We start from the raw sequence: 26645 nt of genomic DNA, 5'->3' as shown, positions 1-26645 counted from the left end.
TCATTTTGGCTTCCCACAGATGCCATTGTGGAAATGCTATTTAACTTCCTATGGATCCTAGCTTTCAGTCCAGATTGTTACTGTTAATCCACAGTTTTACCTCAGGAGTGGAAACCCGTTCTGATTCCCCAGCCTGCAGTCAGCTGTCTTGGAAGGCCTGGTTTCTGGGGGACCTTCCATCCTGAGGTGCTGGCAGGAGGTGGAAACTCTTTAAGTGGGGTGGCTATAAACCAGGAACTTTAGGTCAGGAGGAGTGGGGATAATGGTGTTGTGATTGCAAGTCTAGTCAGGTGGTGGTTTTTTTGCACTGATTGGAACATGGGGCCAGTAACAGTCTCATCCACTAATTTAGTAAGAAACTGCTTCTAACATAAACATTCGTCTTTTTTTTTTTACCTTTTCAACAAAGCCAGCCATCTCTTTTTCCATATTTGGGCCCAGGCAGAACAGGGCTGCAACTCAGGGTTTGCATGAAACCAGGAAGGCAAGATTTGAGCCTTGAAATGACAGCTTTTAAGTGCTGGAGGATAAACATGATTCTCTTTTCAGCCTGGATGGTCGCTGGGATTGGCTGTGTAGACAAACGAAGGTTTATTCCATGGCCAAGCTCTCTGAGTAAGAGCCGCTCAGTGTTACAACTCAACGTGAATGCAACTGGCCACTTTCCCGAGGATTTATCACTTAAATATATAATCTGCATCACTCACCCAGTATTAAAACATCTGTTCTTGAGTATGAATGCAAACATCTGATTTTCTTTGCTAGCTTAAAACTAATTTAAAAACCTAACGCAGATAACTTTGGGGATGGATTCAGATATGAGCAGGAGGAAGAAGTGTGTTTAAGTGAATTGTTCCATAGCATTCTTGTGTCTTTACAGCACCTCCCGTCAGTCATTCCTGGCATAAATTTTTGTCTGCAGGCACTGTCTGTTTCTTAAGCTCTTTGAAAGGCAGCCCTGTGCTCAATATATCAGCTTGACATGATGTAACTGAGATTGGATGATGTAACACAAGGCTGCAAAAAGCTGAGTGCTTTTTCCTCTTCCCTTACCTGGATGATTATTTTGTTGTTCTTTTGTGTTTTAATTACTACAACAATAAAACCTAAACTGCATTCCTAATACTCCTGTCAGGTATGATTGAAGTGAAGGCTCCTTATCAGTTTGAAATGTCCTGTATGCCTGGCTAGAAAAACTGCAGCATAAATCTTTGCAGGTCTTAAATGTTTGCAGCAGTTGCTATGCTACTCAAGGTAAACATTGGTGTGTGTGTGTTTGTCCAAGGAAGGTTCATTGTCAATGTTATATTTTTAAGATGGCGCTCGCCAGAGAAATCCTAATAAAAAGACAAGCTCTGTTTTTTTTTGAGATAAGTGTTTATCGTAGAATTACAAGCAGTTCAGATAGTACTATTCCAAATAGGAAGTCAGCTTTTCTTTTTCTGAAAAAAAGAGATGATAATTAATGCAAAAGATATCTAAGGTAGCCATCAAAATACAAAACCACCAATATGCTGATTTTTAAATGAACCTGTAGAAGTCAACAGAGGAACTAACTTGCTGTCTTGAGCTTATAACACCCATCCACGTGGGCCTTACCTCATCCAAACACATGGGCTATCTGTTATGTTTCAATAATGAAAGTAGAAATAAATTTGTTTTTCATTTGTTCTTTCCTACTAGGTTCCCTTTTTATGGTCCACACTCACCAGGATTTGTTTGAACATTGTTGAGTTGCTTATGTGATTCTTGATAGCAAATTCTCAGTTTGGCTTTGTTTTGGCAAAGGGAAAAAGTCTCTGCTGTGAAACAGAATACTTGGCATGTAAACGTTAAGCTTCCCAAGAGCGAGAATTTTGGTCTGTTTTGCTCACAGTGCCCACGTGATGGGCTTTTTAATAAATGTTTGTTAAATGACTTAATGGACATGGTATAACATTAACCTCTGTTTGCTGCTGTAATCAATATTAAGTCGGGAATTCCATGACAGTGTGTTTTAGTCTGCCAGGGCTGCTGTTACAAAGTACCACAGGCTGGGTGGCTTAAACTTCAAATTCATTTTCTCACGGTTCTGGAAGCTGGAAGTTGGAGATCAAGGTGTCAGCAAGATTGGTTTCTTATGAGGCCTCTTTCCTTGGCTAGTAGACAGGCACCTTCTCTCAGTGCCTTCAAATGGGCTTTCCTTTGTGCATGTCTGTGTCCAAATGTCCCGTTCTGTGAAGGACTTCTTCCTACAAATTTCTTCTTCTTTCAAACCCAGAACCCAGAATTGCTAGATCAAATGGCAGTTCAATTTTTCATTTTTTGCTAACCTTCCCTACTGTTTTCTGTAGTGGCTAAACAAATTTACATACTCACTAACAGTTCACAAGAATATTTTGGAAATGACACAAAAAGCACAACAACAAAAGCAAAAATCAAACAAGTAGGACTTTAACTAAAAAAAAAGCTTCTGTACATCAAAAGTGAAGTGAAGTCGCTCAGTCGTGTCCAACTCTTTGCGACCCCATGGAATGTAGCCTACCAGGTTCCTCCATCCATAGGATTTTCCAGACAAGAATACTGGAGTGGGTTGCCATTAAGGTACTCACAATCAAAAGGCAACTTGTGAAATGGGATAAAACATGTGCATACCAGACACTGGATAAGGTGTTGATATACAAAATGTGTAGAGAACTCATGAAACTCAGTAACCAATGAAACAATACAAAAATCCAACTTTAAGATGGGCAGAGAAGTTTAATAGGAATTTTTCCAAAGAAGACAGACAAATGGCCAACAGTACATGAAAAGATGCTGAGCATCACTCACCATTTGGGAAGTGCATACCAAAGCCACAGTGAACTATCACCTCACACCTGTTAGGACGGTCATCGTCAAGAAGACAAGAGACGGAGGTGTTGGCGAGAGTGGGGGGACTACGGACTGTCCTGTATCCTGCAATGACATAAGATTCTTAATTTAAAGGCAGAAAAGAAACTTAAAGGCACTGGGTGTAGCAGCCCTGCTTTACAGAGGGGAAAACTGAGGCTCTCATGGGTTACAGTGTTTGTGGAAATTCCCTCTCCTGACATAGTAGCTCCAGGGGTACACCAGAGGCTCCCTAACTCCTCATCAGGCTCTTTGCTCACATCATGTCACCACTCAGACTGACCTTCTTTGAGGACCTGAGAAGACTTCATCTTGTGTAGGATCATGACACATGATCCTGACATTCTAGAAATGGTTGGACAGGACAATTCATTGCACAGAGATTTCAGATCTCTTTTCTCCTCTTTCACGATCTGCCTTTGCAAAGTTCTGTGCCCGAAAAGGTTTAGGCTAGGATTAAGTTCTGCATTGGGAAAGACTGAAGGCAAATGGAGAAGGAGGCAGCAGTGGATGAGATGGTTAGACAGCATCACCGACTCAATGAACGTGAATTTGAGCGAACTCCAGGAGATAGTGGAGGACAGGGGAGCCTGGCATGCTATAGTCTATGAAGTCCCAAAGAGTGGGACACGACTTAGCGACTGAACAACAATAATAGGATTAGGTTTTCCACCACATTACTGCTGCAACGCTGCAGTTAATAGCAGAAAAGCCCTTTTCTGGCTTATTGAAGTAGGGATATTGATTTAGCTAGTACATTACGGAAACCAGGAAACTCTGCTTGCCATTTCTGGCCATTGTCATCCACTGGGTAGTCTCAGCACGATCCATAGCCTAGAAGTAGGTGTCTGTTTCCATAGTGGCTAAAGGAACTATTCAAGCCACTCTGCTCAATCATGTCTTTTTTTAATTTTGTTTTTAATTAGAAGATAATTACTTTACAATATTGTGATGACTTCTGCTATACATCAGCATGATTCAGCCATAGGTATACATACGTCCCCTCTCTCTTAAGCCTCCCTTACACCTACCTCCCCACCCCACTCCTCTAGGTGTTTTTATACAGCAGAGGTATTAGAATTTGCTAGGCACTTAAAATGGGAGAAAGGCTCTGAGCTTGTACTGGAAAGTGGAGTTTTTGGTTCAAGGAGAAATGAAAGACTAAAAACAGTAGAAGATATCTTTCCCTCTAACTTCTTTTTTTCTGCTGCTCCCCCTTTTCTCTGAAAATCCCTTTGGACTACTTAGAAAAGCAGAACCTCAAAAGTGAACAATCTGAATGTTCCTTGAACCAGTGGGTGGGTGACAGTCATGAGAAAGCCCTTAAAAAAGAAAAGCACCACTTCCTCTCTTCTGTCCGGGGGATTGAATGTTTGAATCCAAGGGGAAGTAAGTTAATTCTCCCCCCGCCTTTTTTTTTTTCTTTAGATGGGGACTTCCCCGTGTGCCTACATGTATATGTGTGTGTGTGGTTATCTTTTTTAAGCATTATCTTATTTTAATTTATATCTTTAAAAGTGTGGACACAGCACAAGTATCTACATGCAGTAACATTTGTCAGGTGGTTTGGTTCCCTTGGTCACTCGAGGGGATTGATATTCAGATACCTCATTGAACTCAGGATGTGCATATTCTGTTTGTTCAACATTACAGAACTATTTTGTTTTTCTTTAACTGTATAGCTACTTTAAACTTTATCTCAGCAGGACTGATTTTAGTTGGGCCTTTTCATTGTTCTTGAAGGAATTCACTACATTTCCAACAGACTTGGAAGCAAAATAAATCAACTCCAGAGCATAAATAATTCTATATCCTGCCTAAAATATACATCCATAACCTGACACTTTAATGAATAATATATTGATACATTTTGTGTCAGCTTTCTATACATTTATTCTCTGTATGTAGATTGACGCAATTGATTTGTATCATCATAGTCATGAGTCATAACTCAGTTATTCTTTGAGTAATACACATTTTGGCTGATAGTTTGAATTATTTCACAGACATGGCATCAACTTTTTCACATTATAAACTACATCAATATTAACCAAATTGGTTAACCTAGTAATGAACACTTTTATTAGATAATTATTTATTTATATATAAATCACAATCAGTTCAGTTCAGTCACTCAGTCGTGTCCGACTCTTTGCGACCCCATAAATCACAATAGTACTCTGCCAAAGTAATTTTTCATTTCTTAGACAATTAAAAAATTCTGGTAGTAAAGAGAAATATATTAAATTTGGTTTTTACTCTTAAAAGTTGGTTATAATAATGGAAAACATCATAGTGCTAATAGTTTAGCCAGAATTTTGACATTCTTGAAAGTAGATCTTTAAAATAAGAATGAAATCAGTGTTGACCAAAACTGCCACATTCATTTCTACTGATCAGCCTTTATAAACCCACTACCACCACCACCACAGGCAAGAGGAGCTCTGGACCCACGAAGCTACGAGTCCCAACAGAGGCTTGTCTGCCCCAGAGAACGAATGTCCTTTTTTCTGAGTGACAGTGGAGCTTCTGCTTTTCAACCCCGGTGCCCATAGCATAGTCCAGAGAGGGGGTCTTTTCCAGATTAACACAATTGCTGTATTTAGGGCAGCCATGGCTCTGTTACTGGAGGAGTTTTCATGGATGAGTTGGGTTTCAAGGAAGGCGGTTATAAATGGTCAAGATTTATTGTGCAGATCACAAGACAGAGTTGTGCTCATGGGGGCAGGGCAGCAGCATTAGCAAGGGTACAGGTCAAGGTCAGGAATATGACATGTGCAGCAGTCAGTAAGAAGACTAGATTGATTGGGACAAAATGTGCTTGTCTTTGATGAGTGGAGGATTAGATGGGAAAGGTGAGTGAGGGTCAGGTGGTGAAGCTCCTGAGTACAGGGTAAGGAATTTGGATGTTATCCTCCAGATGAGAAATCACTCTAGGCATTTGTCCAGATTCATCCCGTGATCGGCGATAGCTTATTTTAGGTAGATTAACCCAGGGTTATGCAGCATAGGATAAAAGGAATAAGGGAAGATTGAAGACAAGGAGACAGATTTACAGGCTCCTAAATATAGTCCTTGGTTTTCAGCTTCTGCATGAGACCTGAGTAATGAAGATGAAAAGGAAGAGCTGATATGATAGTGTTTTTTTTTTAATTACAGCAAATGTTAATCATTTTACCTGATCTCCAGAAAGAATCCATACTTATTATAGAAAATGCTTAAAATACACAGTTATAAGGAAGGAAACGAAAATCACCTGTTCTCATTAAAACTGTATATGAATACTCTTGACATTTTAGGCATTTTTAAATTTTTGTTTTCTTTTGCTTCAAAGTATGTGGGTTGAAATCATGGTAAAATAATGCTAAGTTTAAAGAGCTTGGATTACTTATCATTTACTACATTTTAGACATTTATTTCTTAGTAAAAAATCCTAGAGGACTGCATTTTTATTGCAGTATGCTTGATTTACACTGTTATGTCAGTTTCTAGTGTAAAGTGAATTATATATATATGTATATGTATACCACACATAAATGTATATATCAATAGATAGTCTTTTCTGTTATGGTTTATTGCAGGATATTGAGTATAGTTTCCTGTGCTATATAGTAGTAGGTCCTTATTATTTATCTAGTTCATATATAATAACATGTATCTATTAATCCTAAACTCCTAATTTATCCTTCATCCTCTTTGGTAACTATAAGTTTGTTTTCTATGTCTATAAGTCTATTTCTGTTTTGTAAATAAGTTCATTTGTATCAATTTTTAGATTTCATGTATGAATTATATCATATGGCGTTTGTCTTTCTCTGTCTGACTTATTTCACTTAGTATGACAACCTCTAGGTCCATCCACGTTGCTGGATTTTGTTCTTTCCATGGCTGAGTAATATTCCACTGTATACCTGTACCACATCTTCTTTATCCATTCATCTGTCAATGGACACTTAGATTGCTTCTGCATCTTACTAGAGAACCTCATTTTTAGTGTCTGTCCCACTATTTCAGATTATGAGTGCAACGTTATTAGCTATTCCACTATCGTAAGTCTAGATTGTTACCAACTTTTTGTTATTATGGATTTTACTGTAATACATCAGTCAATGTAAATGCTTTATTTCATACTATTTGTCTTCCTTCCCCTGTAAGTAAATAAATAAACTTTAAAGGTGAGGTGGAGCATTTGTTCCTGTATTTATTTTGTCCATTTTGATTTCAGTTCTGGTCTACCACACCTCACCCTTAGCCCACTTTAAAAACTGGGGAAGGGGATATTACTTTTGAACTTTTCCTGAAATTATTGCCTTATTTTGATGCTTGTCATTTAAAATGGTGTATTTTAATCCATGGTTCTATACCTGAGTATTTTAGGTTGTTTTGATTTGCTCCTTTTCAGCACTGATGAATTGATATTCCTGCACACATACTTCATGTGCACAAATAAAAGGCTATAACCTTAAAACTGAATTATAGGGACATGGGATGTATCCATCTTCAACTCTAGTATCCTGTGCACATCAGTTACATCAACTGCAGTGGTACCAATTAATACTCACTTCTGCAGGCAGACCAGAGAAATTTCAATTCACTCACATCCTTGGCAATCCTTTCTTTTAAATGCTCACCAATCTCCTGTAAGTGAAATAGTATCTCTTTTGTGTATATGATGTCTAGTGGCCATTCAAACTTCTTGTCTGGAATTTGCCCATTTTCTATTGAGTTTGTTTTATTTCTCTATCCTGTGGCAGGTATGTGGTTTGCCAAGGTATTCTCCCAGTGTCTGTATTTTAACTCTGCTTACTTAAAAATTTTAGGCAAATTTATCAAAGTTCTCTTTTATGGTTTGGATGTTTCCTATCTTGATTAACAAGTTCTTCTCCAATGTCAAAGGCGTTTCACTTACAATTTATTCATATTCTTCATGGATCAATCACTTTATATTAAAGTTTTAGTTCCTCTGACAATCATTAATAAACCCACCAGGTGATTTCCCAGAATGAGCCAGATGAAAAGTGGAAAACAAAGGAAAAAATGATAAACTCTTTTAAGGCTTCCATTGTTAAGTCCATGACTGGACCACAGAGGCATCATCTGTTTTGTGTAACAGCAGGTACCCACACCCACCATGGTTTGTGTTAACAAAAGTGGATGTCTTCCCCATTGAAAATCTTCCACAGAAACTCCGTCCAAGTTCATCTACATGAAGTCTTTGCAAAGTATCAATTATTACTGGTCATTGAGGTTAAATAAAGTTTCGCTTCCCCGTGTTTTCAGCCATAGTCTCACTACCTAACCCCGTGCCTGAGTCCAGAAGGCACGTGTTGTCATTTCTGCAGCAGAGTCCACCTGACACTGGCTTCCTTTTGCTTTCAGCAGCTCACAGAAACTGTGAGTCCGTCCTCGCTGCCCGCCTCAGCCTTGCCACTGGACCTCCTGAATAACGCCGTCACTGCCTTTAGCACCTTGGAAGACCTCATTCGGTATCTTGAACCAGACAGATGGCAGTTAGACTTAGAAGATCTCTACAGGCCCACTTCTTTGCAACTGCTGGGCAAGAATTTTGTGTTTGGAAGAAAATCCAGAGGTAAGCTCTCTCTTCAGGTTAGAACCTCATCTAATTTTCTTAGCAGCTCATGTTTCGGATTCTTCTGCCATACAGTCTAACGAGTAGAGTTGAAAATTCTTCCTTGATAAAGTTAAATGCTCCATGTTCTTAATATTTGAGCATATTTACATATTAAATGAAAATGCACATAAAAGGAGGCTCTTCTGACTGGGTATGGGAGACTTAAAGAGATGCTTTTGCTGAAAATGCCTGTTATTTCTTTAATTCAAAAATATCATGTTGATGAAGTCCTCTGTTACATTTCACAGGAATTGTTGCTTATTCAAACAATATTTGGTGTATATTAAATTAGAGATTCAGCAGAAATTATCATAGCTGCTGAGCCATGTTTGAGGCTAGAAAAGGGGAAAGCTCTATTAAAATCTTTGTCTAGCATGTCTCCTGAATCAGAATTATATCCATTTCCATTTCCTAAGCCTAGAAACTTTTCTAAATACTATGAAAAATAACCATGACTCCCCAGAAAACAGACCTAGTAGATTCCAAGATAGGAATCACTTTAAGAAAATAATGCTCTAAAGGAACTCACACCATGATGATTCTTTGTATAAATATGTTTGAAATGATCACTTTTGACTATATGAGAGTATCTCCTTCCAAGAGTGAAAGTGTTGATAATTAAACTTAATTCCACATGGTCAAGAAATTGGAAATAATGGTAACAGAATTTGCTCTAAGGTCCGTTAACTTTCCTAGTAACATTAACATTGGAAAGCATCCCTGTCAGACACAAATGAAAATGCAACTGGCTAATTAAAATACCCTCAGAAAATCTGTTTCAGTCTGTCAGATACTTTAAAATCTACCTAGGGTCTTTTACAAATGGAAGAACAGTCTGTAGAATGTCTATAGAAAGCAGAATATTTAGTTAATTTGAGCAACTCACAGGGGCAGATTGCATCAGATGTGTTCTTCAGAAAGAAACCCTATTCCCACCCTTTCCTCCTTAGAGCTGCAGCCCTTCTGATCAGGACCTTCCATCTCAGCAGATCCTGTTGAGACTTGCCCAGCATGATATTCTGCTGGGCCAGCAGCCCTGGTTTCCTCTCAGCAATATTGGAAATCTTGTCCAGAGGCAGCCAAATCTCGTCCAGATCCCGAAAGCTGTTACATATTTATAAGATGTGATCTTGATGAATAACTCACCAACCGCACTTCCCTTCCCTCCTGCTCAGGAACGGGAAGATGGAGATTTGTGAGGCTGGCTGCAACACCCCTGAATACAGCCTTTGTTAGCAAATTTGGAGTAGATTATCGAGTGGATCTGTAAGAAGCAGAGGGAGTCAGCTGGGTTCTGAGCTCAGATCGAGTTTTTTGACAGCTGTTCTTGGGATGGGAACCTGCAAATCTCCCCTCCAGCTATGCCCATGTGCCTGTATCTCTCCATGTGGTACTCAGTGAAGATTTGGCCAGAGGCTAGGGTGTATTTAAAAGACCCAGCATTGAACCACATCTTTCAAATATTCATTTAACACTTTCCAAATTGAAGCCCTTTGCAGTTTGCCAAATCTATTAACTTTTTAAGCATACGGTAAGTGTGAGAAAAGCAGTGTATATTTTTGGAACTTTACATAAACTAAAATGCAGGTGTGGGATAACATCTATGTAGACAAAACCAACTCCCCTCCCCAGAGTCTCTCTACAAAGGAACGAGGAGTAAAACGTTTAAAAGCTTCTAATTAGACATCGAAAGAGATTTTCCATAGAATAAACATATCACAGTGTTACCACATTCATCTTAGAAAGACCACCCTCAGATTGCAATACAGTCATAGAATTTCCCTGGGCTGAATGTCTTAAAAGAATGAACACTGACAAAGTAAAATGTGATCGTGGTTTTTTTTTTGTTTTTTTTTTTCCCTTAACCAGTGTTCTCCTTTTTAGTCAAACTTGCAATATTTATGAATCTGAACAAGAAAATAGGTATTAGAAAAACAGTGTTCATTGATGACAAGCTTCACATCTTCATTCTTTAGAAAGACAAGCTAATGCATGCATCGTCTTAGTAGTCACAAAAAGAAAATAAAGCATCTGAAGGCTAAGTTTACTTTACAAATATTTTGTAGAGGGAAACTTCATAATAGTAAAGTTATACAAAAGTGTGTGTTGATTCATGATCTTTCTCTGTTTTTCTCCCCCCCCTACCTTTTTTTTTTTTTTTTGCTTAGGTGTTCTACACAATATTTGATGAATTCGTGACACCAATTATAGTCACATGACTTATTTTAATGAAGCTTAGATGAGTTTGAAGTCCTAGCAGTAGGAATCATAAATTTCAAATAACATATGCTAAATTTAAAGTCCTTCTTTAGCCCAGAGTAGACTGCATTCATGTCTTTCCGTTTCTTTATTTTCCCTTTCTTCCTCCAATTCAGTGTATTCATTCATATCTTCCTACTACAGAAAAGAAAAACTCATTTTTTTTTAAGTCAGGCTTAACTAGTACTTAAAAAGGGCTTTTGACTTTTGTGTCAAACATGATAGATGAGTGGAAGCTAAGTTGAAAGTCTGTTTAAATTTTCACATTGTAGCAGGTATCATAACTTGGTTCACTTGGGAAATCCATCTAACCTTTTATTGTGGTTAAGTAAACATTTTAAAGGGAACATATACAGTCTCATTTTCTAGTTGCATGAAATAGTATGTTTAAAACTCTTTGAGGTAGATGAATATCCTTTGAAAGCTAAGAGCTTCATTCACATTCTAAAGAAGTATAAATCTTAAATAAGCATTAAAAACTTTGGCAACTGGCTTTTGTATGTGTGTGTCTGTTTTAGGTTTTCTCGCTTCTTGCCTAGATATTAACTTCTAGAGAAAAGATTCAAAGACACTCCTATACAGCATTGACAGTTAAAGAGCAGTATGTACATAGATTGTTAGTCCAGCAAAATGAAATCAGATAAAACAGGTGACATCACTTAAACTAATTATCTCATTAATTTTATTAGAACTAAGTTGGTCTTTAATGGCACTTAAAAGAATGAATTCATTTCCTCTTAAATATTTAAAAGTTTTACTTACACAGGATCAGTTTTCAGATGAAAGGGAAAACTTTAGATATTCAAATAAAAGAGTAATTTTTCTGTTGAATTGGAAAAAAAAAATTTTAGTTGAATGAGGCTGAAATGAATCTATTAAATTACCATTTCCTTGGTATTTCCCTGTTCTTGACAAATTTTAGTCAACTGTATAGTTTACATGTGTTTATAATTTACAACTGCATATACAGAATCTTGTATGTGTTTCTTAAAAATACTTACCTTGACTTATTTTGACATTTTAGAAAAACTTGACCACATACACAAGTAAAACATAGCTAAAGAAAGCAAGCATTTGATTCTTACTTACCTTGTCATTTTAAAAATATTTTCAAATATTAGTCAGTTAATTTTTACAACTGGATTATTATCTGAACTTAACTTTGGCCAGAAAATATTATTTATGATGTTGTCAGGAAAATGAATATATATTTAACATAGCTCTTATATTTTAGATAATGTTCCTGAATTTTAATAAAACAAATGCAAAAAGCAAAATGGCTGTCTGAGGAGGCCTTACAAATAGCTGTGAATAGAAGAGAAGCGAAAAGCAAAGGAGAAAAGGAAAGATATACCCATTTGAATGCAGAGTTCCAAAGAATAGCAAGGAGAGATAGGAAAGCCTTCCTCAGCGATCAATGCAAAGAAATAGAGGAAAACAATAGAATAGGAAAGACTAGAGATCTCTTCAAGAAAATTAGGGATACCAAGGGAACATTTCATGCAAAGATGGGCCCAATAAAGGACAGAAATGGTATGGATCTTAACAGAAGCAGAAGCTATTAAGAAGAGGTGGCAAGAATACACAGAAGAACTATACAAAAAAGATCTTCATGACCAAGATAATCACAATGGTGTGTTCACTCATCTAGAGCCAGACATCCTGGAATGTGAAGTCAAGCAGGCCTGCGGAAGTATCACTACGAATAAAGCTAGTAGAGATGATGGAATTCCAGTTGAGCTATTTCAAATCCTGAAAGATGCTGTGAAAGTGCTGCACTCAATATGTCAGCAAATTTGGAAACTCAGCAGTGGCCACAGGACTGGAAAAGGTCAGTTTTCATTCCAATCCCAAAGAAAGGCAATGCCAAGGAATGCTCAAACTACCACACAATTGCACTCATCTCACATGCTAGTAAAGTAATGCTCAAATCTCCAAGCCAGGCTTCAGCGATATGTGAACCGTGAACTTCCAGATGTTCAAGCTGGTTTTAGAAAAGGCAGAGGAACCAGAGATCAAATTGCCAACATCTGCTGGATCATGGAAAAAGCAAGAGAGTTCCAGAAACACATCTGTTTCTGCTTTATTGACTATGTCAAAGCCTTTGACTGTGTGGATCACAATAAACTGTGGACAATTCTGAAAGAGATGGGAATACCAGACCACCTGACCTGCCTCTTGAGAAATCTGTATGAAGGTCAGACAGCAACAGTTAGAACTGGACATGGAACAACATACTGGTTCCAAATAGGAAAAGGAGTTCGTCAAGGTTGTATATTGTCACCCTGCTTATTTAACTTCTATGCAGAGTACATCATGAGAAATGCTGGACTAGAGGAAGCACAAGCTGGAATCAAGATTGCTGGTAGAAATATCAATAACCTCAGATGTGCAGATGATACCACCCTTATGGCAGAAAGTGAAGAGGAACTAAAAAGCCTCTTGATGAAAGTGAAATGGGAGAGTGAAAAAGTTGGCTTAAAGCTCAACATTCAGAAAAGGAAGATCATGGCATCCAGTCCTGTCGCTTCATGGCAAATAGATGGGTAAACAGTGAAAACAGTGGCTGACTTTATTTTGGGGGGCTCCAAAATCACTGCAGATGGTGACTGCAGCCATGAAGTTAAAAGACGCTTACTCCTTGGAAGGAAAGTCATGACCAACCTAGACAGCATATTCAAAAGCAGAGACATTACTTTTTAACAAAGATCCGTCTAGTCAAGGTTATGGTTTTTCCAGTAGTCATGTATGGATATGAGAGTTGGACTATAAAGAAAACTGAGCATGGAAGAATTGATACTTTTGAACTGTGGTGTTGTAAAAGACTCTTGGGAGTCCCTTGGACTGCAAAGAGATCAAACCAGTCCATCCTAAAGGAAATCAGTCCTGGGTATTCTTTGGAAGGACTGAAGTTGAAGGTGAAGCTCCAATATTTTGGCCACCTGATGCGAAGAGCTGACTCATTTGAAATGACCCTGATGTTGGGAAAGATTGAAGGCAGGAGGAAAAGGGGACAACAAAAGATGAAGTGGTTAGATGGTGTCACCAACTCAGTAGACATGAGTTTGGGTAAACTCCAGGAGCTGGTGATGGACCGGGAGGCCTGGCATGCTGCGGTTCATGGGGTCGCAAAGAGTTGGACACGACTAAGTGACTGAACTGAACTGAACTGACGGAAAAAACTCTGATGGATTATATATTATTCAAAACTTCAGTTTTATTGGAATTACTTTTATTTGAATATTTCTAGGTGAAAAAGCAAATTGTTAAACCAGAAATTAAGATCATTTTAGAAATGCTTATCCTAGTAATTATCAACTACTTCATATTTTATATATAAGTTCATACTAAATGTGACATGTTATTCTGATACAATTTAACTGAGGCAATGTCATCTTGTAGTTAAAGGCAATGGTTCTTTGAGAATTTACTGCAACAATTAATAAAAGGATATTTTTTTCCTCTTCATAAGTAGGTATTCTAAAGAATAAAGCACAACATTGTTAACCAAGTTACTAAAAGAATAGAGGCAATGGTTATAAATTAGACATTACTTCCATCCATTAAAAGGAGACTACAAATCTGAAGGTGTCTAGTTAAACTAAATTTCCAAGTCCATAAGCTAATCAACATGCCAGAAGCAATGCTTTCCAACAACTCCTGCTCTTTTAAAATGTGTCTTCTTTTTCATTCCTGGTCCACTCAGTTGTCTTCAAAAACTCATTTTCTTCATTCCTTTTCACATTCTATGATTCGTGCAAAGTTCTGCCAGCAAGTTTCTAAACTTCATTCTTCATTCATTGCATGAGCTTGTCATCCTTTTAAAACATGGATTTATTTTTTCGTCAAAGCATTCATTTTACATTCTTTTCTTCCCTCCAATGTGTCCCATATTTGCTTTTCTTCCAAAGGTTAGAAGATGTAGCCCCATTTTTCCTGTAAAGTTTCCTATGTTTAGCTCTTAACTGTTTCTGTTGGCTCCATCAATTCTGCACAATGCTACCTCTCAACCATCCCTGGGTCACAAGTAAGCTCTGTTTGCCATAAAATAGTCCAGCCCACAAGCTGCATCACCCTAAGACCTGGTTAAATAATTAGGGTTATTGTTAAGGTGATGGTTCATGAAATAGATTTCTGTGTGAGAAAAAAAGAGCTAAGTGAAGTGCGTCAGGCTCAGAGCTCACCTCCTCTTGGCTCCCTGTGTGCCCCGCAGTGGTGGACCTGAACCTGCTCAAGGAGGAGGTGCGGCTCTACAGCTGCACGCCCCGCAACTTCTCCGTGTCCGTCCGGGAGGAGCTGAAGAGGACCGACACCATCTTCTGGCCTGGCTGCCTCCTGGTGAAGCGCTGTGGCGGGAACTGCGCGTGCTGCCTGCACACCTGCAGCGAGTGTCAGTGTGTCCCCAGCAAGGTCACCAAGAAGTATCACGAGGTACGGACGTCCTTGCCTTTCCTGGTCTTTCAAGTTGGGGGTTGTGTCCCAGAATATCATAAAGCAGTGCACCAGAGAAGGCTTGTTTTAAAGGAGAGGTCATCTTCAGGGAAACCAAACAAAACCAAACCAAGGTTTACAGAAGACTTCCTGTTTTTATTTATTACTTAAAAAAATTAGAAACTTGAACTCAGAAAGCCAGACATGAAGGATTTGGACAGCTTGCCCTCCAAATGGATAATCACGGGTGATCAGGGGACTTTTTCCTCATAGAAAAAGCACAATATGTTCTTCTGGATGGGGAAAAATGGATGAAATTTTCACCTTTTCAAAATATCAAGGGAAAATATTTTAAAGACAACTTGGAGGTAAATTATGGTCTGTTTTGGAGGAAATAGATCTTTGATGTTTATTTTTCCATTTGGGACAGTGCTAACACATAAATCCCAAGAGTATATTCATATTATACTGCCTATTATTCATCTTTTATATTGTGTTTTCCTATTATTCATCTTTTATATTGTGTCTTCCTATTATTCATCTTTTATATTGTGTCTTCCTATTATTCATGTGGCCCCAAATAGTATGTTAAACCTGCATGGATTCTTCGTCTTTCTATATCTTTATCCTATGTAATTAAGGAAAATACAATAGGAAATATTGGTAATTTTTGGTTTTCAGAGCCTTGGTAATGTTAGAGCTTAAATATTTAAAATTCTTATTAATTATCCCCAGTTATACCCCCCGCCACCCTCTCTAGCAGCACATAGCTTTCACACATCAGGAAGCAATCCCTTTTTGATGGCTCAACTTTAGTCTTTACAAAACATGTTTTACAAACTTTAATTTTTACAAAACCAAACCAAGGTCTGCCTCCTAACTTCATTTCAGTATGGCTTCATTTGTTTTTATTTTTTCTGCTAAATAAGAGAATGGCACAAAATAAATATCTACTTAATAAATGAAATGATTTTTCTTATATATGAAGACACCAGCAGAACCCACATTTGCTGGGTAATCTGAATATGTCATATCATAAACTGCACTCATGTGACAGGGCTGCCCAGCTCTTCCCTGGTATTGTGTTGGCAGTTGACTAAATAGGAAAAAAGCACTGAATTCCAGAATAGAAGTTCCCTGTTTCTACCCTAGGTGTATTATTAACTTGCTGTAACTATCATCAGTACATTTAGCCTACAAAAATGCAAACTAGGATTGATTTTTCCTAATGGTTTTATTCTCTGACAATTATTAGATGATAGTTTTTAGAAGATAACATCCCAAACTGGCAGTCTGGAAAATAAGTAGGACTGCTTGCTCTCATATTCCACATGCATCTAGAGACCCTTGGGCCAGAAACACCCTCCATTTCTGTTTCAGGAGGAACCCCAGTCCCACTCTGCCCAGGGGATGGCTTTGTTGCTACTCTGAGAACTGGGAATTTAGTTGAGAAAAAACCCTTCACATGGCAGTTCTATTACTGAACCAAACTTGGGTTGCTTGCCCTCCCGAGCAGTAAAGTCAGTCTTTTGACCCAGCTTGTAGTGCAGGAAATACAATGTTTATTATAGGTGCCGAACAAGGAGTCCAGGTAGTTATCGTTTAAAAGGATTGAACACCCGAAGGCCTTCAGGAAAAGGTTTTTAAAGACGGGGTAAGGGAAATGGTTTCAGCTCATGAACTTTCTTCAGATTGGCTGGTGGTAAGGTCATCAGAAGTCAGCATCATTAACCTTCTGGTTCCAACTGGTCTAGAGTCTATATGCTTGTGCTTATGGGGAGCATATAGTTAAGTTCTTTTACCTGGTGTCTGGAAAACAGCTCAAAGGATATGGCTCAGGATACTATCTATAGCCCTTGAGGAAGAACTCTAAAGGTCCTTGACTTTGATTAATGACTAAACTATTATTATTTTGTTTTACTTGACTGTTTACTTTCTGCATTTTCTCACTTCTCCTATTAAATTTATTCTTTGAATAGTTTTTCTACAGACAAAAGACAAAATGAGGACATGGAGTGGGGGAGTGGCCCACAGGGTCTCGTTCTAAAACATGTTAAAGTCAAAATGCCTCAATGGTAGGCTGATATTAGAATTGATTGGTATAATATAAAAGGATGTGATTAAAGTAGGAGATAAACTGGAGTGACTCTTCCCCCACCTAAAATTATTCAATCTTGAACTTTCTAAAGCAGGTACTTACTAAGGAAAGTGTATTTGGGGACATGATTTAGCCAACAAGTCTTGGGTTTATGACCCAACTTGTGAAGAGCTATAAAAGCCAGAGGAGTCTTGTGAGCTTTTCTAAACAAGCTTATCAGATGCTGAGTCCATGTCAGGCTTTGGGGCTGCTGAATCAGTCCTCAGATCAAGAGGATCCTCCTCCATCCTATACTTGTAAATTTCTTTTCAAATACCATGAGTTTCAGATTTATCTAGAAAGTTGCCACAGAGTGTGCAATATCTGTTTTAAAGTCTCAGGTAAAATTCTTCTGTGGGGAAAGGCCATGGGCAGAGCTTCTGCACTAGTACTCTTCAGAAGGGCATTGATTCATTCTCTCCAGCCTGCAAGTGGGGTTGATTGTGTGTACTACCTGTATGTCCACACTTACACAACTGTGCGTGTTTATCTAGTTGTAAGATCATGGAGTACATTTCCCACAAATATCTCTAATGTGTATGTGCACAGATATAATTATATGATTACCAATTCCACATTTCTCACAGATATAGCCAACCTAATCTTGTCTTAATTTTTTCAATGTTTTGTTGGAATTATAAAATTTTCTTTGATACTATTTTTTTTTTAGCAATCAAATTAGCCTATAAAAAAAGATTATTTGTTTGGTGTAATTCGTAGTTCTTGAGCCCTAATTTTTTCTCAGCCTTATACTTTGTGTGTTCTGAGACTAGTAAATTTAGTATTACTTCTAAATAAATGAACTTTTTCAAAACATAATATAACATTTCTAAAATCATTGTTATTTAATACCATTAATCAAGATCTAGACTTATTTATTTTTTTTAATTTAATTTTAATTAGAGGCAAATTACTTTACAATATTGTATTGATTTTGCCATACATCAACAGACTTATTTAAAGTGAAGGCTTTCATTCTTTTTGATGATCCTTGGTCCAGTTTTCAGTTTAAAGATTATTCTACTTCGTGGACAAAGCAGAAGCAAAGACAGAGCTTAGAAGTTTTATTTTTTCTCTCTTTCATCCGGCTGTTTTATGCAGCTTGCCTACATATTAAGCTGAAGTGTATCTATTTGTGTCACTACAAATATAACTGAATAAGTCCCTCTTTTGACTTCCTTTAACATTTTCATTGGGTTTTCACAAACTTGAAAATATCATAAAATGTGTTTGCCAGCCATCTGTATGTCTTCTTTGGAGAAATGTCTGTTTAGTTCTTTGTGGGGAGAGAGGTGGGAGGGGGGTTCAGGATGGGGAACACGTGTACACCGATGGCAGATTCATGTTGATGTATGGCAAGACCAGTACAATATTGTAAAGTAATTAGCCTCCAATTAAAACAAATAAATTTATATTAAAAAATCATAAAATATAACAATGTTATATTTTGATAAAATATTATCAAATTAGATTTTTATTGCTTTTGTATCTAAAATCAGATATTCTTTATTTGAAGCCATTTTAGCCAAAAACAAAAAATGTTTTCTTAATTTCCCTGTCTCCAAAATACAAATTTTCAGAAAAGCAAGACAGGGGTTTCATGTATGTGTAAACCTAGATGTTCGGAGAAGGCAATGGTACCCCACTCCAGTACTCTTGCCTGGAAAATCCTATGGATGGAGGAGCCTGGTAGGATGCAGTCCATGGGGTCGCTAAGAGTTGGACACAACTGAGTGACTTCACTTTCACTTTTCACTTTCATGCATTGGAGAAGGAAATGGCAACCCACTCCAGTGTTCTTGCCTAGAGAATCCCAGGGATGGGGGAGCCTGGTGGGCTGCCGTCTAGGTGGTCGGACACGACTGAAGTGACTTAGCAGCAGCAGCAAACCTAGATGTTACAACTTTCTTGAATCGCTTTTTAGTTTCCTGTCAATCCCAGCACAACTGTAGTTCATCCTCCTGCATGTGTGCAACTTTAAAGATATTTCTGTTAGAGAACTGTTATTACTTTGTGTTTGTTTCTCCCAAATTGAGAATTAAGAATAAAGATCCCATTACAATGCAGGGCTCAAGTGCAGGGAATCCAAGGCTGTGTGACTTGGAGCTAATTGCTTAATCCCTGGCCCCTCAATTTCCTCATCTGTGATGTGAGCTGTAAGCCTTCACGCTTCATTATGAGGACTCAAGGAGCTGATGCTTACAAATACCTAGAATGAGGTCTGGCACATTTCAAGCCCTCCATATATACTGGTGATTGTCTCACTCAGCTTTTTCTGGTGACTCAGAGTGTAGAGAATCCGCCTGCAATGCAGGCGAGCCAGGTTTAATCCCTGGGTCAGGAAGATCTCCTGGAGAAGGGAATGGCTACTTACTCCAGTATTCTTGCCTGGAAAACCCATGGACAGTGGAGCTTGGTGGGCTACAGTCTGTGGGTTTGCGAAGAGTTGGACGCGACTGAGTGACTAACACTTTCACTCAGCTTTATTTCTCTACCCTCCACCTTGTCCAGCCTTATTCTTTGATTATGGCAAATAATCAATAAAGATTTAATGAATTTTGCCCATAGATACGATATTTTCTTTCTGGCAAAAACATTCGTAAGATATTCTGACAAACATATCGCTCCTTTCCCCTGTTCTTAGTCACCCTAATCGGCGTTCATCTTGTTTATATCTTTATACTTCTAGTTTCATTTTTCATAATACATAGTCTTTTCTTGTGTAGATCTGTGTTTTTTTTGGGGGGGGAATAATCATATCACTCAATTGCCTTACTCTAGTAACGTGTCCCATCACCCAAGGCTCTGTGCCACCCAGAATTTGGGACAGTAGTACACGTACAATGTTCCTTGATGGGTCTTTCTGGCCTGATCTGTTCTCTCCAGAGTCTCTAGTTTTAGCATTCCCTTGCATTATTTCTTCACACAGTCAAAATTGTAGTTTGAGTCTCTTCCTCAACACCTTTGTGAGATATGCTTCTACTTCTTTCCTGTATCATAAGCCCTGTGCTAAAGACCAGTAACCCTTTTTAACATTATCTGAGACCAGCTAGTCATTTTCCAGGTCTCTCTGTGTCTTCCAAAGTCCAAGCTTTCAAAGGGAATTAAGAGGGAAAACACTAATTAAACCTGCACCACATTCAAGACCTGAACACCCTTGGAACATTATGAGATTCTTTTGCTTTCGTACATATCCACAGGCATGGGTGGATGAAGATGGGGTGGAGAGGGGACAATTATGTGGTGACTGCATCTTGTGTAAGCTCTGCAGAGGGAGGAAGGGTTGTTGGGTTGTAGCCTGGTGTAACATAGACTGGCAGAACTGTATATGGGGGTCTTACTAACCCTTACCAGTCATGGTCATTCTTCCCCCTGCCAACTGGGAGAATATATATAAGTGGACACAGGAATTAAAGACACTGCCAATGTTGCAATGTATCAATCCACCTGACCTGATCCAGAAGCCATTTGTTGAGAGTGATGATAAGGCATAGTGCCAGCATCTTACAAGTAGTTGGTTTTGATGCCACCTTATATTGATCAAAAGCGGGAGATCAATACCAACACATATACTGTATTAATCTCACTGGATTAAGTTTCACATGAAAATAATAGTCTGAATAATTTTCACTCTAGAATTGTAAATGTCATAGAAAATCTACTTTAAAAGTTTACTCTTTTTCATGGCTATCATAAGCCTTTGCAGTTTATCTCTCTGGGAAGAAAGTTACTAAATAAGTAGAGTATATGACTAGTAATATTCTGGGTCTTGGTGAAATTATTATCTATCATTGTAATCATTCCCATTTGGCAAAAGTACAGATGGTGACTGTGTCACTCATTCTCTCTAAGCTTCTGTTCACTCATGTGTAAACTAGGGCTAATAATTATAAATTACTTCATAGAATTCTAGTGAGTTAAAGTATGTGAAAACTATTAGATCACCTGATACCCAGTAAGCATTCAAAAATTGTCAGCTAATTAACCTTTGATATGACCAGATACTCCAAAGGGAGGATGATTCTTTGTTTTTCATTTTTAAATATTTAAGCAAAACAGTCATAAAACCAGTTGTGTTGTTGTTTAGTTACTACGTCATGTCCAACTCTTTGCAACCCCATGAACTATAACCTGCCAAGCTCCTCTGTCCATGGGATTATCCAGGCAAGAATACTGGAGAGGGTTGCCATTTCCTTCTTCAGGGGGTCTTCCCAGACCCGAGTCTCCTGCATTAACAGGTAGGTTCTTTACCACTGAGCAACCTGGGAAGCCTCTGTAAAACCCGATTTGTGCCATTTTGGATTAATGAATATTTCCAGAATGGTGTCTTTCAGAAGTTGCTCTGCAAAGTTATCTGTGTCAAAGTCAGAGAGCAAACTGCACAACTTCACATTATTTTGTGCTCTTTTCATAAGCCAAAGCCACATAATTTCTAAAACTTTGTATGATTTCTGTTATAAGACCTAAAATGTAATATACGTTGAGTAGTTAGTTCTTATCAAATATGTCAGAGAATCACGTACAGAATACATAGCTGTATCCTTTCATCACAGTCTGAAAAGGGTGTGTTTAGTATCAGTGTCTGTTTTGCTGTATTTCTGGTTAAAAATCTCAACCATCCAAATTGCAAATAACTTCATTTAATAGAGGCATTCTTGTTATTCTTGCCAACTGTACACGACACAGTAGGACCCAGCTGCAGAAAGTTAACTGTGATGGAGCTGTTGTCGACGAAGTACATCTAATCCATCTCATCAAGTTTACAGAGGACTTGACGTGTAGCCAAGCACGTTAATGAGCAGCATAATTGAGCAGACTCAGCTGCAGACAGGTCGGGTTTCTTTTCACAGCATCGCAGTACTTGCCTGCCATGCTCCAAGGATAAATATTTGCTAGGCATGTGAATAAATGAATGAAAGAAAACAACAAACAGAAAAACAAATTGTTCAGTAGTGGTTTCCAAAACACCTAAAGAAGGTGAAATTCCCTCTGATTACAGTTAAATTCGTAAGGGAAAGAGGGCATAATGAATCTTTCAATTTAAGGACTATTTTTTTTTAATTTATTTTACTGAAGTATAGTTGATTTCCAATGTTGTGTTAATTTCTGCTGTATGGCAAAGTGACTCAGTTATACATATATATTATTTTTCATATTCTTTTCCATTATGGTTTATAACAAGATATTGATTATAGTTCCCTATGCAGTATAGTAGGACATTGTTGTTTATCCACGCTATATACTCTAGTTTGCATCTGCTAATCCCAAAGTCTCAATCTATTCCCTCACCTGTCCCTCTCTCCCTTGGCAACCACAAGTCTATTTATTCTGAGCAGCCTCCTTCCTAATTGTTGGTATTAGAAGGTCTTTCCTTTCATGAAAAGATGATAATCATTTGTGATTTCTTTGAAGGGTGGGGGAATATGTTCATAATGCCTTCAGGAGTAGAAATTAAAATGTGTTAAGTCATTGTTGGGCCCCGAGATTCTGTTCTGAAATCATTCCTGTCCATGAAATCACAAGTTGCAGACATGGCCTGATTTTAAAGGTGGTTTCCATTGTTCCTTTTCAGGTCCTTCAGTTGAGACCCAAGACAGGCGTCCGGGGGCTGCATAAGTCACTCACAGACGTGGCCCTCGAGCACCATGAGGAGTGTGACTGCGTGTGCAGGGGGAACCCTGGGGGATAATGCCTCACGGTGGCTCAGGGCTGCCTCTGCGACGGAACTTGTGCCTTATCTCCATCCACAGTCCCGGCTGTTGGCTCCAGGGCCCTTTCATCTTCACGATTTACAGCGTGTTCTGAGAGAGGAGACACCGGGCAGAATTAGGGGTTGTGCAACGGCTGTTTGGAGATGAGGCCCCACGACAAGAGGAACGTCCTCGCCGGGAAAAGGAATGAACCTTGTAGATTTCTAGTTAGTTGCAAAGTCCCTATGAGCGCCCTCGGCTGCATTGTGTCTCTTGTCTGGATGTGGCCTAGATTCATGTCAGCACAGGAAACACTGCCTGTGAGCCCCTGGTTCTGTCGCCTTGCTTAACTCTAAGCCCTGTGCTCTGGGGCTAAAATCACAGAAATCTCGGATTGTTTCTTCTAGTCACATGTATAAGAGTGTTCTAAGTTCTACCAACATGGGTTTTAAAAAGGAACTGTGTTGCCATGAATTAAACTTGTCATGCTGATAGGAGAGACTGGATATTCTATATTTCTTAATCAGATTTCTACCATTTAGAAGAAGAGACCTCCATGCATGGTTTGGAACAGACAAACCTGAGAAGAAGAGTGGCCTTATCTTCACTTTATAAGTTGGTTTATTTGTTTTATTGTGTACATTTTTTATAGTCTCCTTTTGACATTATAACTGTTTGCTTTTCTAATCTTGTTAAATATATCTATTTTTACCAAAGGTATTTAATATTCTTTTTTATGACATCCTAGATCAACTATTTTTAGCTTGGTAAAATTTTCTAAACAGAATTGTTATAGCCAGAGGGACAAAGATGATATAAAATATTGTTGCTCTGACAAAAATACATGTATTTCCTTCTTGTATGGTGCTAGAGCTTAGATCAATCTGCTTTTTCAAATATTAATTGGGAAATGGATAGAATTTGGTAAGTTGCAAAGACTCTTGGAAAATAAATAATCATGTCTTCAACTCCTCTTACTGGGATGCAAGTAAAAAAGCAGAATACCCCCAGAGGCATCCAGGTCCAGGCGTTACTAACCTCTAACCCTTTTTTAGGGAAATGTGAGCCCAGCTCAGAAGATCATAAAGCACCTTGAGAATAAGAGACTTGACAACCTCCTGACAAAGCATGCTCGGCTGTCCTATAGGAACACATCCTATTTATTGTGATGTTCTGGTTAGATTATCTTTAAACTCTGTTCCATACACTTGTATAAATACATGAATATTTTTATGTACAGAAGTATATCCTTTAATCAATTCACTTATTGTACTCTTTGGCAATTTGAAAAGAAAATCAGTCAAATCCTTTGCTTGTACAATGCTGAATCTTGTGCCTAGGTTATGTGGTGACTATTGGAATTAAAAATGTATTGAATCACCAAATAAAAGAATGCAGCTATTTTGGGGAGAAACTGAGCGTGTGTTTGCAAGATTTGTGTCACCATTACTTTTATTTTGCAAAAGGAGAAATCAGTTCAAAAGACAGGCAAAAAAGTGAGCATTTCTGGTGAGGCTTTCCTGCCTCTGGACGCCTGTGCTTTTGAGCAGTAGTTTTCTTTTTTTCAGTTATCTTGATACTGATTAGTGGTAAATTAAGTTGCAAGTGACTTGGAGTTGTGTGTGATTAATGAAATGCTTGATGACAGATTAGATGGCGGTATGAAATGGGGGAGTATAACTTCCTACTCCTGTCTTTGCATTTTCAGTGGCTGATACTAGAAGGGGTGAGCCCAGACCCCTCTAGCATGTGGATCCACATACCTAACATGGCACACATCAAGATGTGGGCCTGTGTTTTAGAAGTAGATCTCAAGGCAGGCCATTTAGGTCCCAGGCTCTTCCAGGCAATAGCCTTTCAAGCACTTTCCCGCCTGACAGTCCTACCCTGCGCCCACCCACGTGAAAGACAAAGTGAAAATACCTACTCGGTATTATTGACTTATTATCATAATTTTGTCCCAGCTGCCTGGAGGCTGACGAGATACAGCTTGGCTGCCGTCCTGGAAAGTCTACCACGTCTCTATCTGGCCATTTGACCACTGTTATTAGACTTAACAACACACTGTGAAATGTGATAGCTGTGACCTGTGGAACTGCATTTAATCCAACATTTCCAGCTTTTTCTTTAAATTGAAGTATAATTGATTTGCAATGTTATGTTATTTTCAGGTATACAGCAAAGTGCCTCAGTTATACATATGTATACATTCTTCTTCATATTCTTTTTCATTTATAGTTTATCACAGGGTATTGAATATAATTTCCTGTGCTGTACAGTTGGACCTTGTTGTTTATCCATCCTGTATATAATAGTTTGCTACCCCTAATCCAGCCCTCCCCCTTGCCCCTCCCCTACTCCTCCTCCCCCTTGGCAACCACAGGTCTGTTCTCTGTGTCTGAGAGTCTGTTTCTGTTTTGTATGCTAGCACTGTCTGTGGAGCACTGTTCCTGTGCTCATCTATTGCAGTAATGTCCCCCCGTGTGTATTAAAATGTTAATTATATTTTGTAATCTGCTTCAGAAAGCATTTGCCTAGCTGCTTACACTAAATGCAATGTCTTTGTAACTTCTAAGCCATTACAGTAATTTTATTTAGTATAAATCTATACAAAATTTAGAAGGAAGTGGCAACCCTCTCCAGTATTCTTGCCTGGAGAATCCCAGGGACACAGGAGCCTGGTGGACTGTAGTCTATGGGGTCACACAGAGTCAGACACGACTGAAGCGACTTAGCAGCAGCAGCATACACAATTTAAGAAAAAGACTTAGTAGTTTCATAGGAAGGATAGCTATTAAGATTAATAACTTTATTGTTTTAGAAATACATATGTACTCCCAGCTACCATTTTAAAGAAACAGGAAAGCTGATCTTAATATTCATGGAAATGCAAAGGACCCAAAATAGCTAAGAAATCTTGAAAAAGAGCTACAAACTTGGAGTACTCACAGTTCCCAATTTCAAAACTTACTGTGAAACAATAAAAATAGTGTGGTAAGGCTAATACTTTAGACATGCAGATAACTGAGAGTCCAGAAATAAACTCTAACATTTATGGTCAATTGATCTTGACAATGCTACCAAGACAGCTCGATGGGGACAAGGTATTCTTTTCAACAAATAGTGCCAGGACCCCTGGATATCCATATGCAAAAAAATAAATGTGAACCCTTAACTCCTACCATGTATAGATATTAAGTCAAAAATGAATCAAAGACCTAAATGTAAGAGGTAAAAGTATGAAACACTTAGAAACACATACAGGAGAAATTTCTGATGACCTTAGATTAGGTGATTGGTCATGTCTCAGATACACACCAAAAACACATGTGACAAAAGAAAAATGACATTATTAAATTAAAACCTTCTGTACTTCAAAGGACACTGTTAAGAAAATGAGAAGACAAACCATATAACATGAAAAAATATTTTCCATTCACGTATCTGATTGTGTGCATGTTCAGTTGCTCAGTTGTGTCCGACTCTTTGTGACACCATGCACTGTAGCCTGCCAAGCTCCTCTGTCCATGGACTTCTCCAGGCCAGAATACTGGAGTGGGTTACCTTTCCCTTTTCCAGGGTGTTTTGCAAACTCAGGGATCGAATCCAGGTCTCTCACATTGCA

General features: G+C 38.3%; 1 protein-coding gene across 1 annotated transcript in view; it reads left to right on the top strand.

Moving 5' to 3' along the window:
- Positions 1-24434, top strand: part of PDGFC (platelet derived growth factor C) — a gene marked incomplete at its 5' end in the record, with an annotated part of 252777 nt that extends 228343 nt beyond the window's left edge. Inside the window, 3 exons of the mRNA XM_010836107.1 lie at positions 8251-8461; positions 14976-15193; positions 22903-24434. Of these exons, the coding sequence (XP_010834409.1) occupies positions 8251-8461; positions 14976-15193; positions 22903-23019 (546 nt within the window). The remainder of the gene's footprint in view (positions 1-8250; positions 8462-14975; positions 15194-22902) is intronic.
- Positions 24435-26645: the final 2211 nt, after the last annotated feature.

The sequence above is a fragment of the Bison bison genome, unplaced genomic scaffold, assembly GCF_000754665.1.
Source record: "Bison bison bison isolate TAMUID 2011002044 unplaced genomic scaffold, Bison_UMD1.0 scf7180017864060, whole genome shotgun sequence".
Classification (NCBI taxonomy): domain Eukaryota; kingdom Metazoa; phylum Chordata; class Mammalia; order Artiodactyla; family Bovidae; genus Bison; species Bison bison.
Note: the sequence above shows the minus strand (reverse complement) of the source record. Positions and strands in the feature narration are given on the sequence as shown.